The 18,175-nt window shown below is 39.6% G+C and overlaps 1 protein-coding gene across 1 annotated transcript; it reads right to left on the reverse strand.

The window, feature by feature from the left end:
- Window positions 1-15,950: 15,950 nt before the first annotated feature.
- LOC149186343 (uncharacterized) lies at window positions 15,951-16,727 on the reverse strand. Its single transcript, XM_089409308.1, has one exon. The coding sequence runs from the start codon at window positions 16,725-16,727 to the stop codon at window positions 15,951-15,953; it is 777 nt and encodes a 258-aa protein (XP_089265434.1).
- Between the last annotated feature and the right edge of the window lie 1,448 nt (window positions 16,728-18,175).

Here is an 18,175-nt window from a genome sequence, read left to right on the forward strand (position 1 = left end):
AAAAGTTTCCTGTATGTGGCCATTCTCTTCCAACATATAGAAACATTATGGTTATCCAAACCACAAAAGGAACATGCAATTCTTTTCCCATACTTATATGGAAATTTATCATGCTTAACATAATCAAAATAAATATGGTTAAAACCAGATTTATACCTTTCTTTTTCACCTTTATTGCCTTCATGAAGAGGTGAATTGAATGAAGAAGTAGCTCCCTTTGGAACACCATCAATCTCTTCAAGGCTTCAGAGTTTCCACAACTCTCTAGTTCAAGTGTATGCTTATGAACACCTTCATCCTTAAAATGATGTTTCAAGCTATTGCATTCCCCATGAATACAATCTTTACACTCTTGAGGTAGAAGACCTGAAATGAAACTCCTTCTTGGAACTGTTTCAATTGTCTTCATGGCAGCTTTGGAACTTTCTCCATAAAATTTTCCATAGCCAACACCCAAATACTTAGGCCTTTCCTCAACTATTATTCGCTCAATTATACCCTGTGCATGTTTGCCCAAGCCTTTTCCTTCATAGCCCATCTCAGACATTAACTTGGAACCTATGCCTCTGGTATGTTTTTCAAAAGAACCAACATAAACATTCTTAGAAGAATTTGAAGACAAACAGGAATTGTTTACCTCTTCTTCAAGCTGATACTTGACCAAGGCTTCTTTGGCAACAAAGAGTTGTGTCTCCAACTCATGTACCCTTTCCAGGTTCAAATTTGCAATATGAAGTTGCCTCTCCATTTCCTGCAATTTGTTAGAAAGCATCTGCTTCTCTTCCTTCATGGAATTCAACTGCTCTCTAAGTATTATGCTCTTCCTTCCATCCTCATACATTTCTCTCACCATATCCATCATGGTGAACAAGTCTTGCTTCATGTCTTCATCAAAGAATCTTGTGAAGAAAGAAAAATTTGAGGACTTACTTGTAGAAGTTATCATTATCAAAATGAACAAAAGAACTTCAAACAAGATTAACAAAGAGCTTATTCAAGCAACCTTTTGCAACAAACCTCTTGTGCTTCAAGGATTGCTTTGAGGTCCTTTGGGATAAGAAGAATGCCTTCAACCCTTCTTCCTTCTTGTCCTCTCCTGGACTTAGCTATCAATAGCTTTCCCTGAAACTTTGCAAACTCAAACAACAACTAGTTTAAAAACAATCAAACAGAAAAATCCTTGCTACTATTTGAACACCTTTCAAGTCAAACAACCATATAGATTGCTCTATCAATTAAGCATTCTGATCCGATACCACTTGCATCATGATGCAACATGCTCTAGTATCACCTTCTCGGATATAACCTGGCTCTGATATCACTTGATCTGAAATGGGGCACTAAAGGCTTCTTTTCAGCGTACAAGAACCTTTCCCACTCCAAAGCTTATTCAATTTCCAAGATCTATGCTTATGATTGATAATTTGCAGAAATAAGCACTTGAAATTGGTGTATGCTTGTGTTTTCCTTTAACTACTTATTTTCCTTAAGTTTATTTGCTTTAAACTGATATATAAACACACATAACAGTAAATGCAGCAAATAATCAAACCACAAAAGACAACAAGTTTAATTAGGAGTTCACCTTGATATCTTGGGCTATGTCTCCTTGAGCTCTAATCAACTCGACTAGGCTCTTTGGGATTATGGTAAACTTCTTTTTACAAGTTTCACGCTCAACTCCATTGGTTTACAACGGAACCTATGGGTTTATAATACCATATAATCCCGCTGGTTGTCCATACTTTGCAGACAGATCTAGGCTTTTCTGGACTAGATTCCTTCAATCAGCTCTCCAAGCTATCTTGAGCTCCTAGCTTGCACCAACTCCCTCGGAATTCTTTTACTGTCTCTGGAATTCCTTCTTCTGTCTTCAGCGCACATCATACACCAGCAATAGCTTGATCATTTGATCTCTTTGCTATTCTGAAACTTCATTACCGCTCCATGGCTCTTAGAAGTCTTCAGGATTTTCTGAACTCCATCTCAATGGATTTAGGGGTCCCCTACAGTCACCTCGACTATTGGAACCTTGAGAATGAACAATAGCTCTCTTTTCTATAATTGCCTCCAACCTTTGGCAGCCTCTGCTTCTGCTCTCGGCTCTGGCTCTTGGCTCTGGCTCTCACGAGCTTTTGGGTTCGCTCGACCTCCAAGCGACTCCAAAAAAACTCCCTCCGTCAATTGTGCTCTCTGGATTTTGTGAGGCATCCTTCCAGCTCTGCGACTTCCTGTCTGTTTCTCTGTGTGTAATCATTCCTCTGCCTCTGTGTTTCTTCGACTGGCCCTCTGGCTCTCTGGCTCTATGGCTCTGCGACTGGCCATCTGGCTCGCTGGCTCTATGGCTCTGCGTATTACATAACACATCATTGTTACAGAAACACCCCATTACAACGTGGAACCAAACGTTGTAGGAATAGGGACCGTTTCACAATGAAAAGAAACAGGCGGCCTTTCTTCAGACAAATTCCCGAAAACGGAACAAAATTCCAATACACAGAGATAGCACGAAAATACATTGAAAATCCGCATAACCTGGATTTCAAATTATATGAAATCGCATTCATAAACTCATCGGGTCCGATCCTTGATTGCTAATCGCTATCACATGTCGCATATGTCAATGACCCTTTGCATTGTTGCGATGCGATTCACCGATCACCGATCAACGCTATCACATATCGCATAGTCGCATAATCGCATGTCGCATTACGTATGGCCAAAAACCCAATACACAAGAAGATACAAATAAATCTCGTAAATCCAAATTTCAAATGATATGAAATCGCGCTTATTATCCTATCGAGTCCGCGCCCTGATCGGAAATCACAATTGCATATGTCAACAACCCTTTATATTGGGGATCCATCGATCGTCGATCGTCGATTGTCGATATCGGCGCATCGTATATCACTATTGGCCCCATCGCATCAGCATATCGCTATCAAACCCCTCGCATCAGCGCTATCATTGATCAGTGCCATCGCATATCGCTATCGCAACGGCCCGGGGTCTATACAACTTCCCTTTGACTGTGTTGATCGCCGATCCGCTGATCCACCGATCACAATCGCAAATCTCTTTCCCAGGGTTCCAATATCGCATGAAGGCCTTCCTCCGATGTGATATATCAGAGATCGCTATCGGGGAGTCCTTCCACCTTTGGTTAAGTCCTCCCTTTGAACCTTTCCGATGCGATTTTCTTTAAGGAGCCCTTAAGTCCACTTTTATAAGAATTTGCCTCCTTTTCTAAGGATAATGGGCAAATTTATTTTTACAATAACTTCTTCATCCGAAGTCCGTTTTAGCCCATTCAAATTGCATTAGATTCAGAATGAAGAGATATATGCAATGAGACTATTTCCAAGAGCATCCTTTGACTTTCATTTTTCCTTTGTGAGGAAAATTCATAGACTTAGAAATCTATTCTAGATCCATTTTGGATCACCAGGGACCTAAGGGAGGAAGTATTCAGAATGACGCGGAACGAGGATGAGAGCTTAGAAGACTATGTAGAGAAGTTTCATTATAATTTTCAAAGGTCTAAACACAATGATTTAGACCACGAAATATTGAAGACCATATTTATCAGAGGAATGAGGGACGGCTGCCTTGACACCCTGAACCTACTAGAGAAGGGGGATGTATTGCAGGAACCATTCGCTGAAATTGTAAAACTCTATCTAAGATTCTCTCGAGGGTCGTCTAAGGGGAGAAGCACAATTACAGATGCCTCTGCTCGAATACAAAAATCTACAGGAGGAGGAGTAACCAGAGCAGAAATCAGGAATTTGTTCAAAAATTTCAAGACCGATATCCTTAGTACTCTATCTGCCCAGATAACGACAACACAGATCAAGAAGACACAAGAAGAAGCTGATACACCTTTGGCGGTGTTTTGTTCGAATTGCTGGAAGAAGCATCCCTTGAGGGAATGCGAATTGAACAACATCAGCTTGTGTAATATTTACAAGCTGGAACATTCGATAGGTCAATGTTCAGAGCTTCCTAGACTAAAGGCAGTACTTAGAGAGTCAAGCAAGGAGGTGCAATCCTCTTATTTCATCGCACCAAGGAGGCCATGGAAACCATGACCTCCAAGTATGTGTCAAGATTTTTCCTCTTTCAATTCATGGAACAATGCATATAATACTCAGCAATATCCATGGCAATATTCTTCTCCTTCTTCAGCACAGTTTCCTTCACCTTGGAACCAGTGGTATCAATCTCCCTCTATCCAATATCCTCCATCTCAACCATACCCTTGGAACCAGAACTGGAGAGGAAATGACCAAAATAAAACTTTCCCTGAATTACCAATGCAGCAATAGCTACAATTTCCCCCTTTCCAAACTCCTACTCCTACACCGCCTGTGCGACCCCAATTAGCTATGTAACCTAACCCAAACCCGAACAATAAAGTAGCTCAGGGCATAGAGGTTCTATCTACCTTCTAGACCTACCTTATTACCCCCGCGGGGCTTAATGAAAGTCAATTGCGATCGGTTAAGGTAATTAAACCAAGTCACTCCCCTATCATTACATAGGAGGAATGTGAACTTTCCAGAGGAGATACTGTAGGCTCTGAGGCAACGACTGTACCCATGATAGCTGATACAGAGGAAGTTGTTACGTCTGTAACAGCCAACCTGTGAAGGACTGTTACTGCTGTAACAACCAACTCGGGAAAGGTTGATACACCTATAACAATCAACTCGACTGCTGTAACTCAAAACCCTCCATATCCTCAGAGATTGGCTGAACCCGGAATAACTTCACAACCTGAATTTGATTTTCTTAGGGAGTTGCAAAAATTTCATGTATGAATTCCTCTGCTTGCAAGCCCTTAAAGAAGTACCTATTTATGCTAAAACAGTGTGGGAATTATGCATCAAGAAATTTGGAAGGAAGCCTAAAGACCCTGCTACCATACATGTGATGGGAAAGTTATCCGAATTAATGTCCGCTTAGCCTCTTCTAACTAAGTATAATGATCCAGGAAATCCTACAGTTACTATCTACATTAATGATCAGCCCATAACTAACACATTGATCGATCTTGGGGTTGCCATTAATGTAATGACAAAGGACCTCTTTAACACCCTAGGGCTACAGGGGCTTAAACATACTACTACTGTACTTGAATTAGCAAACAGATCCCATGTTAAACCCGAGGGGGTGCTAGAGGATATAGTAATTACAATAGCTTCCTGGAGATATCTAGCTGACTTTCTTATCTTAAAATCCAAATCTAATTTGGGGGGACATCCTTTGATCTTAGGGAGACCTTGGCTAGCCACTGCAGATGCATTTATAGGCTGCAGATTTGGATCTAAGGCGATCTCGAATGGCTAGGCAATAAAGAACCTTAATCTTTACCCCCCAAAACCAAATCTAGATTTATACAACCCTTGGTGGGATGAGTTTGAGCCCGAATCAGATCTTTCCCTACCACTCCTCACTCTGGAGAAAGCCTAATATTTCAAGGATGAGACGGAAGATTATATCATTAATGGTTTTATTAGTAACTCGATTTCTGTCGCTTCCATTAAAAATTCGGATGAGAAAGAAGAGGTAGAAGATATAGATTTTGAACAAGTGAGAACCACTCTGAATACTTACAGCAGTCCAACGAAAATAGAAAAAGGAAAGTTTTTGAACAATAATCCCAACCTGACTGCTGAGCAAAACCAACTGTTGTTATTGCTGTTACAGAAATACAAAAAGGCAATTGCATGGGACTATACGGATATGAAAGGGATCCACCCTAACCTGTGCACTCACTGTATTTATTTGAAGGATGGTTGCAAACCAGTCAGACAACCACTCTGCCACATGAATCCTGCACTGAAGGAGGTAGTAAAGGGAGAATTACAAAAACTCCTGAATGTTAATTTATTTATCCGATATCTGACAGTCAATGGGTGTCTTCACTTGTCATTGTTCTTAAGAAGAATGGCAAGTGGAGAGTCTATGTGGATTACCGAGAACTCAAAAGGACCATTTTCCTTTACCATTTATAGATCAGATCCTTGTTACCCTTTTCGGAAAAAAAAATTCTTTTCATTTTTAGATGGGTTTAGTGGCTACAACCAGATATAGATTGCCCCGGAAGATCAAGATAAAATGACCTTTACTTTCCCTTAGGGAACTTTCGCATCCAGATTACTCCCTTATGGACTCTGCAATGTGCCAACAACCTTTCAAAGGGCAATATTGGGAATTTTTTCTAATTTGTTGAATTCCTGTCTTGAAATCCTCATGGACGATTTTACACCTTATGAAGATGATTCTGGAACAACATTAGCTAATATGGAAAAAGTGTTGGAATGTTGCGTACAGATTAATGTTTCTTTGAGCACTGAAAAATGTCACATGATGATGACTGAAGGGATCGTGCTAGGACATTACATTTCTACTAACAGGATCAAGGTAGACCCTGCAAAAATAGAGGTAATTCTGAAAATTCCAACTCCAAGATGCAAAAAGAGGTACGTAGTTTCCTGGGGCATGCAGGGTATTACAGGAGGTTTATAGAAAAAATTTCAAAAATTGCATCGCCATTATTCTCTTTGCTTATGAAGGATGTCGACTTTTTGTGGACAGTGAAGTGTGAATGGGCCTTTTTGAAGCTGAAATGTTGTGTATCAACAACTCCGATCTTAGGAGGACCTAATTGGGAACTTTTGTTTCACATAGCTACAGATGCATATGATATTGTTGTAGGTGTTGTTTTGGGCCAACTAGAGGATAGGAAACCTTATGCTATTTACTACATAAGCAAAAATCTAACTCCAACTGAGCTCAACTATACAGTGACCGAGAAGGAATTCTTAGCAGTCGTGCACACCATCAATAAATTCTGAAAATATATCACCAAGTATCAAGTATTGGTATACACCGACCACCCTATCATTTGTTTTTTAATGAATAAGCCAATTACCAATGGTAGAATTACAAGCTGGTTATTGTTGTTACAAGAATTTGATATCAAAATTGTCGATAAACATGGAAAAGATAATGTAATAGATGATTTCCTTTCTAGTTTAATTATTGATGAAAATTGTATTCCTACTAAATATTCCTTCCCTGATGAATATCTCTTTGCTATTTCTACTTACTCACCTTGGTATGCAGACATAGCCAATTATCTTGCTGCAGGGAAGTTTCCACAGTATTTGTCTGCCAAGGAGAAAAGAAAGATTATACAATAAAGTGATACCTATACATGGATAGATGGGAATCTCTATCACACTGGACCAGATTTCTAGATTAGATGTTGTGTTAGAGAAGATGAAATCTTTGACATCCTTAAATCTTGTCATGAGGAACCTTGTGGAGGGCACTTCGCAGAAAAGCATACAGGGTGCAAAGTTCTTTTGACAAGGTATTATTGACCAACAATATTTCAAGATGCCAAGAAGTTTGTGAAGGGATGCGATAGTTGCCAAAGGATGGGCCAACCACTGCAATTAGATGAGATGTCATTACAACCCCAAATCGTCTTAGAACCTTTTGAGAAATGGGCCCTAGATTTTGTGGGACCAACTAATCCTTCATCTAGATAGAAATCTTACATTTTGGTTTGCACTGACTATGTCATGAAATGGGTTGAGGCAAAGGCACTAACCAGAGCCACGGAGCAGGTTGTTTCAGACTTTTTGTTTGAAGACATCTTTGTTCGATTTGGTATACCCAAGGAGATAGTCACAGATGGAGGGCCCTAGTTTACATCCCATATGATCCAGAAGTTGGTTGAAAAATATAAAATCCATCATAAAATCACAACACCTTATCATCCACAAGAAAATGGCCAAGTGGAAAGCACTAACAAAGTCATTGAGGGGATCCTTACCAAGACTGTGGCCAGTCACCGAAGGAATTGGGCCGACAAACTTCTAGAAGTGTTGTGGGCATACATGACTACATGGAGGAATACCACAAGATTCTCACCATATGAACTTGTGTATGGAAAAAATCCCTTATTCCCTATTGAGTTTGAAATCAAGACACTGAGAATAGCATTGCAGGTAAATTTGGATTTGGCTACAACACAAAAGCAGAGATTGAACCAGCTCAATGAATTGGAGGAGAAACGGTTAGCTGCTATCTAGCAAATATAGACTATCCAGCAATAGAGAGCTAGGTGGCATGGCAGATTCATCAAGAAAAATAAGTTCCAGAAAGGAGATTGGGCTCTCTTATATGACTCAAGATTCAAAGACTTCAAGGGTAAGCTATGCACAAGATGGCTAGGTCCCTATGAAGTAGATGCAGTCTTTGACAATGGGACTATAAATTTGGTGACCATTGACAGTGCGATGACACCATTAATAGCAAATGGGCACTGTCTTTGGTTATATCACAAACCTGCTTCAAGGGATTCATTCGTCAACATTGTCACAAATTTAGATCTTCAGATTACAGGAACAAGGGAAACCCCCCCTGTGCTGCAAAAATTCTAATTTCTCCAATAAGTGTAACAGCTCAAAATCAACCACTGTTGGTGGTTGTTACACATTCAAACCTCTTAAAAAAAACAAAAACAAAAAACAACAAAAACAAAAACAAAAAACAAAAACCAAAACGAAACATAATAAAACAATTTGGCCGTGAAAACCTTTTCTGGGCACAGAAAGACAATTTCTGTAGCAGTTGAAAACCACTTTGTGGCAGATGTTACACATTCTATAACAACATTTGTTATTTCAAAGCATACTTTATGATAATGTTGTTACATGACCTTGTTTTTTCTGTGTTTTTGTAAAAAATAATAATACATAATAGTTGTCTTGGTTGTTACACCTGTAACAACCGACGACTTCTAGAAATAATTCAAATAAGATATTTATTGCAAAAGACAACAAGCATCATCGTGGTTCTTGTCACTGGAGTTACGTGTCTCGCCACCAACGACTGTGCCCCACGTCACCCAGGTACGTCATACAAAGGTAATATCGTTATCTGTTTTTATTCAGTAATTATGGCAACTTAACACGTTTTCCCTTTTGACGGTCGAGGTCGGCTGTCACATTTAAGCCCGGGGGCGAATCATATTGCGACATGACCTTTGCATGATCTGTAATTATTTAAAAATAAATTGCAATTAAGGCACGGTAATCTGGTAATAATTTCCACTTAATGACAGATCATACCAAAAGGGGAAGTGTACCTTCGACTAGACCTCCCATAACCTAGCATTAATAAGGCAACATTACTGTGCAGTACGAACCATGATTGTAGCTCTTAATTTGAAACTCTCACTTGTGCCACCCTACCATCTAGGCCTACTGGAGCATTGCATCCCCATTTAGAGTGCTTAGAGAAGTGGAAAAGAACAGTTGCAGGTTGTAACAACTAAGTAGTGTTCCAACTACTCTGGGACTTCTAAAGGAAGGGAAAAGGAAGGAAAAAAAACTAAATTTGTGCAGCGATGGGTGGAGCAGCAATTCGGCATGAGCCAGGGTCGATAGAGGCTTTGGAGAATTTCCCCAAAGCATGCCAGATTTTTAAGGATGTAGGTTGGTTTGAGTTCTTCTAGGGGCTGGAGGGATTAGACGGGGGAGTTGCCATGGAATTTGCGAAGAATTTAGAGAGGAACTAGACGAAGGTTAGGGGGTTGAAGCTGGAAGTTATAGAGGAAGTGATTGCCCGAGTAACGACATTACCAGTGGAAGGAAAGAGGTGGTTTAACAGGAAAGTCAATGACCCCTCCTTGAAGGGGGATTTCCTCCAAGAGGAGGAGCAACTGGTGAAGAAAGGGAGGGGGATTGACAGGTTGTCACTTCCCCAGCCATGGGTTGATGTCGCCCTTTACCTCATCAAGTACATCACCTGCGAGGGAAGGGAAACAATTGTGTTCAATTACCACTTTCCAATGATAAACCACCTTCTTCATCGACAAATGATAAAACTTACCTACTTATTGCTGGGAAACATCAAGCATATGGCCGCGACAATGAAAACAACTGCACATCCAGAAACATGCGTCACCAACCATGGCCTCATCAAGCTCATTGTGCTAGACACCTTAAGCCGCCAGGGTAGGAGTTGGGAGGAGTTCACAAGGGAAAATGCCATAACCACATGTAGGAGACAAATTGGGATGGCTGAGGAAGCTCCAACAGCAACAAAGGAGCAACCCCAACCTTCGAAAGGAAGGGTTGGTAAGAGGCCAATCAACAAACCAATTGGTGATAGGTGGCCAAAGCAGAGAATAAGGGTTAGCGGGCACCCAGAGTCCCCATCCATGTCAAAGAAGAACGAAGAGGAAGAAGAGCAGAAGGACAAGGAGCAGGCTCAACTAGAGGAAATCTACTCACCTGGTAAGAGCGAAACTCAATCCTTGCTGTTAAAAATTGAAAAATTAGAAAAAGAGAATAGAGAGCTAAGGGAACAACTAGCAGAGGGAAAGGAAGACACAAGAGCCCCAGGGTTAGATACTTTGGCCAAGGCCATAGACAAGGCTGGGCAGGGAGATGTCCTAGGTGTTGTGTGCACAACCTGTGCCGAGAAGCTAGTGACAACGAGGTTTAGAGTCTGTGCAGCAGACACCATCTCGAGGGAAACACAAACAGAAACCTGGGAGGCTGGCACACAAAGACCGTTGAGAACGTTGTTGTTACATAAGAACCAGTGCCGAGATGGTGCAATCCACAGAAGGTCATTTGGTAGAAGATACACAGGAGCCCTTGGCTGACACTGCTATTACACAAGAACCAGCAGTGGAGACAAAAGTCAACCAAGGAAAGGAAGAATAAGCTGGCACCCATGAGCCTGTGGTTGACACTGTTGTTACACAAGAACCAGTAGTGGAGACAGAAGCCTACCGAGGGAAGAATGATATACAAAAACTTGTGGATGACACTGTTGTTACACAAGAACCAATAGTGGGAATGGAAGTTGATCAAGGAGAAAAGGAAATTGTAACACAAAAATCCATTGATGACATTGCCATTACACAAGAACCAACAACCGAAATGGGGCAGTTTCACCCTCGGGAGGTTGTTATACCCTCAATTGATATTGCATGTGGAAGGACAACAGGCCCTGACGAAGGATGGTGTTCTAAAAAATGTTGTTACCAAAGCTACAGAAATGGAAGCAACAGTGATTCTCTCTACAAGAGGGGGTGATCTCGCTCACGGCACACAAAAGGATGATGGATTCCCATAGGGAAAGTGGTTAAAGGAAGAATGGGAGAGAGAATGGGAAGCACAGAGGCACAAGGAAGCCATGAAGAAAAAGGATGAATAATTGTATCTGTTACAATGACAAGTCTCAGACCTGACGAATGATAAGACAAAGCTCCGTGATCTCACCCTGAACCTGCTAGCATGCAGGAGACCATCCCCATCATATCTAGTGTTCCTTTGGGAATGATATTATTTATTTCAGTTCAAAGCAATTTTTGAGAATAGGTCTTATTTGGGTTCTTCTACCCAAACTTTTCTTGAGATTTTTCACACTTTCGATTTTGATGAATAGAGCTTGCTTTGCAAGCTATTTTTGCATAATATCATGTGTGAGTATGTCAGCACGAAAATGGTAGTAATTGTCATCTCCTATATGGGAGATTTTCAGTTTCATGCATTTCTTTCATTTATGAGGAACCAAATTGAATGACATTTGGCCATGAAATCGATAGAAATTAATGAAGAAAGGACAACATTATGGGTCAGAGTAGAACTAGGGATGGTTTATGAACTCAGGCGTGAGTTTAAGTTGTTCCTGAGCACTCCAGAGATCAGGGGACAATTAGCCACCTATAGGAAAAGGATTGTGAGGATTTGCCTCAATTTGCATGCACAAATGAAAATTCGAGAGTTAGCAGGGTATCTTAAATGCACCGAAACCTGTAGTGCTGAGTTGCAAGAAGGGGATCCTTTTGAATAAAAAAAAATTATGGTTGTTGTTATACGGGTGCCTGAGTATGCTCAGATCATGTAGACATTGGGGGCATTGTGGATCGGGCTCAAGTTTAAATTTCCTCTAATTTGGTTACCAGTAGAAGAGTATCAGCCGGACTACCACCTATGTGATTATGAAGAAGAATCTTGGCCACGTCAGTTGATAGCCATTCAAGGGTACAAAGCTTCGGGTGAAGACACTGCTGGTGCTTACAATTTTACAGACCTGCATCAGGGGTATAGTAGGAGAAGCTAAAATTCTGCATGGGGACATGCAGTTGCTTCAGTTGGGGGGAGATGTTGGGTGTGAATTTTTACCTATTTTTTGCACCTTCTTTCCCCAGTTTTGATCCTCTTATCCTCCAGGCCCATGAACTTTACATGATTAATCACCCTTTTTCTCACTTTTACAACCTATTCCACTGTTATGTTATTTTTCCATATTTTATTGAATAATACGATACTTTATTCCTTTTTGTGGCTAACTGGGCTGAGCATTGCAAGAGTGTTTTGGAAGTTCTTCTCCTTTTCAAGTGTTTCTTGCGGGAACAAGGCTATGAAGTAACAGGAAGCACTAATCAACTTCAAAGTAGGATAGAGTAGTTTGTTGTTACACCCTACATGTTGTTACACATTGAATGTTGTTACAAGCTGGTGTTACACTATGCAGTGATGCAAAGGACTGTTGTGACACCAAGGGTGATGTCGCCAGTGATTTCCATTACATCCTGAACCACCATTCACTCATAGCGTGATGTTGCACTGAAGCTGGCAAAGTTGTGGGTACTATTCCACATAAAAGTTGTCGGGCATTTAGGAGTTGTTTATTTTAGAAGCAACAAACCCAAGTGGTTGCAATCCTAACCGATATATTTGAGAAGTCTCTGTATTTAGAAATAGGTTGTAACTACTTTTATTTTTGATCAACATGAGAATCATGAGATTCTCATGACTAATATATTCCTAAGTTCGGACATGTAATAATTATAAAAGAAACTCGATTTCCTATGTATAAGGACGACATATAGAAAAGCACTGTTACTCTGCTTCTATAACTTTGAATTATTTTTAGTATTAAATCATTGTGGTGACGTTGTTATTACTCTTCATCTGATTCATTAAATAATCTCGTGTTGTTCCTACACCCTTGCTAGGGAGGAAGGGCCCTCCTCTTTAGCAGGGACTGCAGTAGTAGACGTAGTGTACATTAGTGCTTCATTTATTGACATATGGTTTTCTACTATTGCTATACAAATTGTGAATTACATCCGCTTGTGTTCCGGATTATATTGTGCTATTACACTGAGTTGATTAACAGAATGATAGTGATCAGTTGGTGTAGTTGTTAGTTACTGTGTGGCACGCCCTTACTCTGGTAGTTGAGAAGTGTGATTTCAATTATGTGGAGTGTTTTTATTTCTACATGAATGATTTAAGTTTTTCAATTTGATTCAACAACATATTTTACTGTTCTTTCCATTTTTCATGCTTGGTTGTAGTGTATCGGCACAAACATTGCGAACTCCATTGAAACAACAAGACCTACCTTGGGTTGACAATTAAATGTTGTAGACACGGTCAATTAGGATTGATTAAAACAACACTACAATGGATATACTAAAATTTTCACCTTAATACAAGAACAACAACCAAGAATGCTTAGGCTAATTTGCAATTTACAACAATCTTCACAATTTGGTTCTTGAGATAGTAATATATCTAAAATATGCAAAAGAAATATGGGATAGGTTGTAGCTCACACATAAAGTAGAAACCAGTAGAGACTGCATAGAAAAAAAAAGGGCCTCTTAGAAAGAATTGTTCAGTCAAATGAGACTTGTTCTGTTAGAGTAAATGTACTTGATTATCATGAGGATAAGAAAAATGAAAACCAAGCTAAGATTGACTTAGCCTTGGTTGAAATAGAAAGACTAACAAATGAAAACATAGATCAAAATAATTTGATGCATATATGTGATGAAAAAGAGCATGAGTACAAAGAATAAATTATTAACCTAAGGACATAGTTGGAAGAAGCAAGAAGAGTTAAAGAAGTGACCAACATCGGACTAAATGAGAGAGAGGAATAATGTCAAAAATTAGAAATTGAGCTTGTTTCTACAAGAAATGAGCTGGATACAAAGAGAAGACAATATGAAAAGTTAGAAGAGGAGGTTGTCTCCATGTGAAATAAGTTGGAGAAAAATAGTATCTTAAATGCAACCACATAGGATAATAAAGTAACTCCAAAAAGGCTTGTAGGAGAAGATACCATCAACATGATTCATAAGGGAACAAACAAGACATAACAACATGATTAGTAAGGGAACAAACAAGAACAAGAAGCGGAATCAAAAGCAGATGAATGAGTCAAATAAAGTGTATTTTGCAAGAAGGCCATTTTCTCTTGGAGGTGAGTTCCTTGACGACTATGTTAGTGTTGTTGACCAATGTTAGTGGGGCTCCAAGGATCCCTCCATTCCCCTGAAAAATTTGCACAAAGAGAATTGCATAGAGGCGAAGGCCATGCCCTCGTGGAGTTTATAAGTAAATAACTCACAACCTTCAATGGATTAAGTATAATTTTGAATTATCAATGTTGTTGTTATAAGTATTTGCATCACATAGGATTTGGTGCCTATATTAATCAAATCATATGATCCTTCACATTATAAAATAAATCTAATTTAAAATATTAGAAGTGGCACCTGTAACTTAAAGTATCAAAATATTCCTTACAAATCCAAAGGTTTAATTATTCAACAAGTACATTTATTAATCCATAAATTTAAATTGGAAATTTATTTTTAAAAATGTTATTAACTTTTGACTAGGGGGAGGAAGGAAGGAAGTTACACACACACAAATCCTAAATTCAAACTGAAGTGATTATAACAAAAAAAAATATTAAGTAAAAAAGGAAGAATTTTAGAAAACGATACTTTATTAAAAAAAAAAAAAAGTATTTTTCATTTATATATATATCTATATATATATATATATATATATATATATATATATATATATATATATATATATATTATAGTGAAATAATTAAGAAGTTAAAAATAATTCAAGAAGTGGGTTTCACACTTATTATGAAGAATACATAAACTTCATAATTAACTTACCATTTGACGAAATTATCGATGAGCGCGAAATGGATACCGGTAATGGAATATTTCCTAAAAAATTTGGTAAAAGTGTTAATGTGCTATTTAAAATCAAATGATCACTTCTAGGAAAGGATATTATAATCTCTATCTATCTTACTCAAGATAGTAATTATGTTAGTACTGAATGTGCTAACCAATTAGTGATTTAGGAATCAAATATAATTGAAACAATGGATTCGATGAACAAAAAACAATATGACATAGGCAATCTACTACTAAGTATTGGAGACTATACTTTTGTCTTGAAATTCACTGTTAAATACTTTTTTCGTGACGATAGTGATATAATTTGGTGTTCATGTTGGATGGAATCAACAGGGTCCTTCATCATAAACATGGAAAATAAGTTTTTGAAATTTTCCTACAAAAAGAAAAAAATAATGCTACAAGATGTTACATTGAAGCTAGATTCAATAAGAAGAGAAAATGTAAAAGATATCTCAAAATTAATTCTTCAATAAATCAGAAGGCAATGAAAAATATGTAGAAGGAAGTTGAAATGATTACTGTACAAAAAAATGAAGAGGTTACTTTCCTCAAACACCATAGCGAGAAATTACTGACACAAATTAAGAAGCTTAAGAAAGACAAGAAGTTGCTGGAAAACAAATTACAACAATTTTTTTTTTTTTGACAGAAACGAGTAGGTTGATGTATTAATTCTTGGCTGGAAAGCCATAATTCAGATTACAAAGAGGTGCACAGAGATCAGATTTCTCTTCTATCAGGATCCAATTGACTTCCCCTCCACTAAGCCTGCGATTTTTACTAGCTGTAGTTCTTGTAACTTTATCTATCTTTCCTAAATTGCTGATACAAACAAACTGCTTCATTAAAAGGCAGTAAAACATTTTAAACAGGCTATTTAAGGGATGGGGTCCCAACTTTCGTCTCCATCTCTTAGGAGCGCTCCAGGGGGGAGAAGCACCGCTTTGTTGGCTTCAGCATCGGCTTCTTTATTGTTTTCTCTCTTAACATGAAGGAACTCCAGATTCTGGAAAGTGTTTGTCAGGACTCTAATTCTGCTCAGGAGTCTTGATAATCTTAAATCTGAGGGAGAGGATTTATCCACCATGGCCTTAATTATGGACTGGGAGTCCCCAAAAATAATTGCATCTTTGATGCCCAGAGAGATGAGCATCTTGAGTCCCTGGAGGAGAGCCAAGGCTTCAGCTTGAATGCTGGAGTTGAAGCCCACTCCCCAAGCATATCTAGATTCGATTCTGCCATCTGCATTTTTAATGACACCACCTGCTCCAGAACTGTCGGGATTGCCCTTTGCGGCTCTGTCAAAGAAAAGAGTTTTTCTTGCCTTCTTTTTGCATAACTCAACGAGTTCTTCAGTCTTGAGACGGATTTGCCAATGCTTTAGGGGAGGAGGAAGCCTGACTTTGTCAACGAACTGGAGGCCCAGAGAATCTCCCCAAGCTGCGTCTTGATCGCTAAGATCTTCCCTGTCCAACTGATCTCCCACACAGTCCTTCAGGTGACTTTTAATTTTAATCCAGATTATTTTAGGATCGCTCTTTTTATCATTAAAAATCCTTTTGTTTCGTTCCAACCAAATGTGCCAGCAGGTAATTTTAGGCAGGGCGAGCCAGGCGGTTTTGATATGAAGGTTTTGAGTGCCACCAGGATACATGCACATCCAATTTGCAAACAAGTCTGAGCAATGATTAGGAGTAGTGAAGTCAGTGTTCAGGGGACTTAACGCCTCCTTCCAAAGAGCAGCTGCGAATTTGTAGGAGAGCATCAAATGAGTGGTTGTTTATTCATGGTCTTCACACAGCGACCAGCGTGAGGGACCGTTAACGCCTCTTTTGCGAAGTCTGTCTTCAGTCAATATCCTGTGATGGCAAAGAAGCTAGCAGAAGGTATCTATCTTGGGGATCATTGAATGGGACCAGATCCCCTGCCAAGGCCTCGAATCAGGTGGCACGTTCGGATGCTGAGTGAGCTGTTTGTAGCCCTGCGAGACTGTGTACTTACCCGGGATCGATCCCCATCCTCGTGCGTCTGCTTTGCTGATGTTTAATGGAGCTTTGCCTTTTAAGTGGATGAGGAGGTTGGAGTATTCTTTGGACAGATGCGATGGCACCTCAAGATTTCCCCAGCTCTGCCAGTTGTTGTTTTCCCATTGAGATAAGTCCCACAGCGTTTTGACGCCAGCTCTATCCATCCAATCTTTTAACAGGATCAGAGAACGATCATCAACGATGGGGTCGCTGCCCATAATGCGGTCCTCCCAAATGTTAATACGCTTCCCATTTCCAGGGATCCAGTGCATGTGCTGTTTGATTAAGGCAGAGGCTCTGTCACACAGCTTATGAATCATAGTTCTAGGGGTGGTGATAGGATTGTCAAGGTAGCGGGCTCTCTGCCCACGGAAGTACTTTTTCCATAACACAAGCTGAGCCCAACCCGGATTTGGAGCAATTATCCTCCATAACAGCTTTGCGCCCAAAGCAATATTTTGCTTGTTGATATTCTTGAATTGCAGTCCCCCTTCCATTCTGGGCAAGGAGATTGTGTCCCGGCTTACTAATGGAATTCTATTCTCATTAGCTTTCCCACCTTTCCAAAAAAAATTCCTAATATACTCCTCAATTTTCCTTGTGATGCCAAGAGGAGCCATCATCACTGCAGCCTGATAGATGGGAAGGCTATTTAGAACAGCTTTTATTAGCACAGTCTTACCTGCTAGGTTGAGCCAGTTGTATCCCCAAGAACAGATTTTAGACTTGATTTTTTCCAGCAGAGGCAACCAGTCTTTACTGAGGGCTCTTTTTTGGAAGACAGGGAGACCCAGATATTTGAAGGATGACCAAGCAGAGGAGGCTGCAAAACCAAAGCAGTTAGAAATGGCTTGGATCATTCTGGCCTTTATATTCCAGCAGAAAATGTGACATTTGCCTTTATTGAGGTTACTTCCTGAGTCCTCACAATAGACATCCAGCACTTCCTTGAATTTTTTAGCCGAAGGAAGGGAGGCAGCACCCAGGAGAAGAGTGTCATCCGCGAACAGTGCATGGTTTATGCTTTTGACGCCTCTTACGATGCTTATTCCCATTATTTCTTGATCAACCTGCT

Source organism: Pinus tabuliformis, chromosome 3_1 (genome assembly GCF_031772625.1).
Source record: "Pinus tabuliformis cultivar Carrire ecotype Pingquan chromosome 3_1, CPIR1, whole genome shotgun sequence".
NCBI lineage: Eukaryota > Viridiplantae > Streptophyta > Pinopsida > Pinales > Pinaceae > Pinus > Pinus tabuliformis.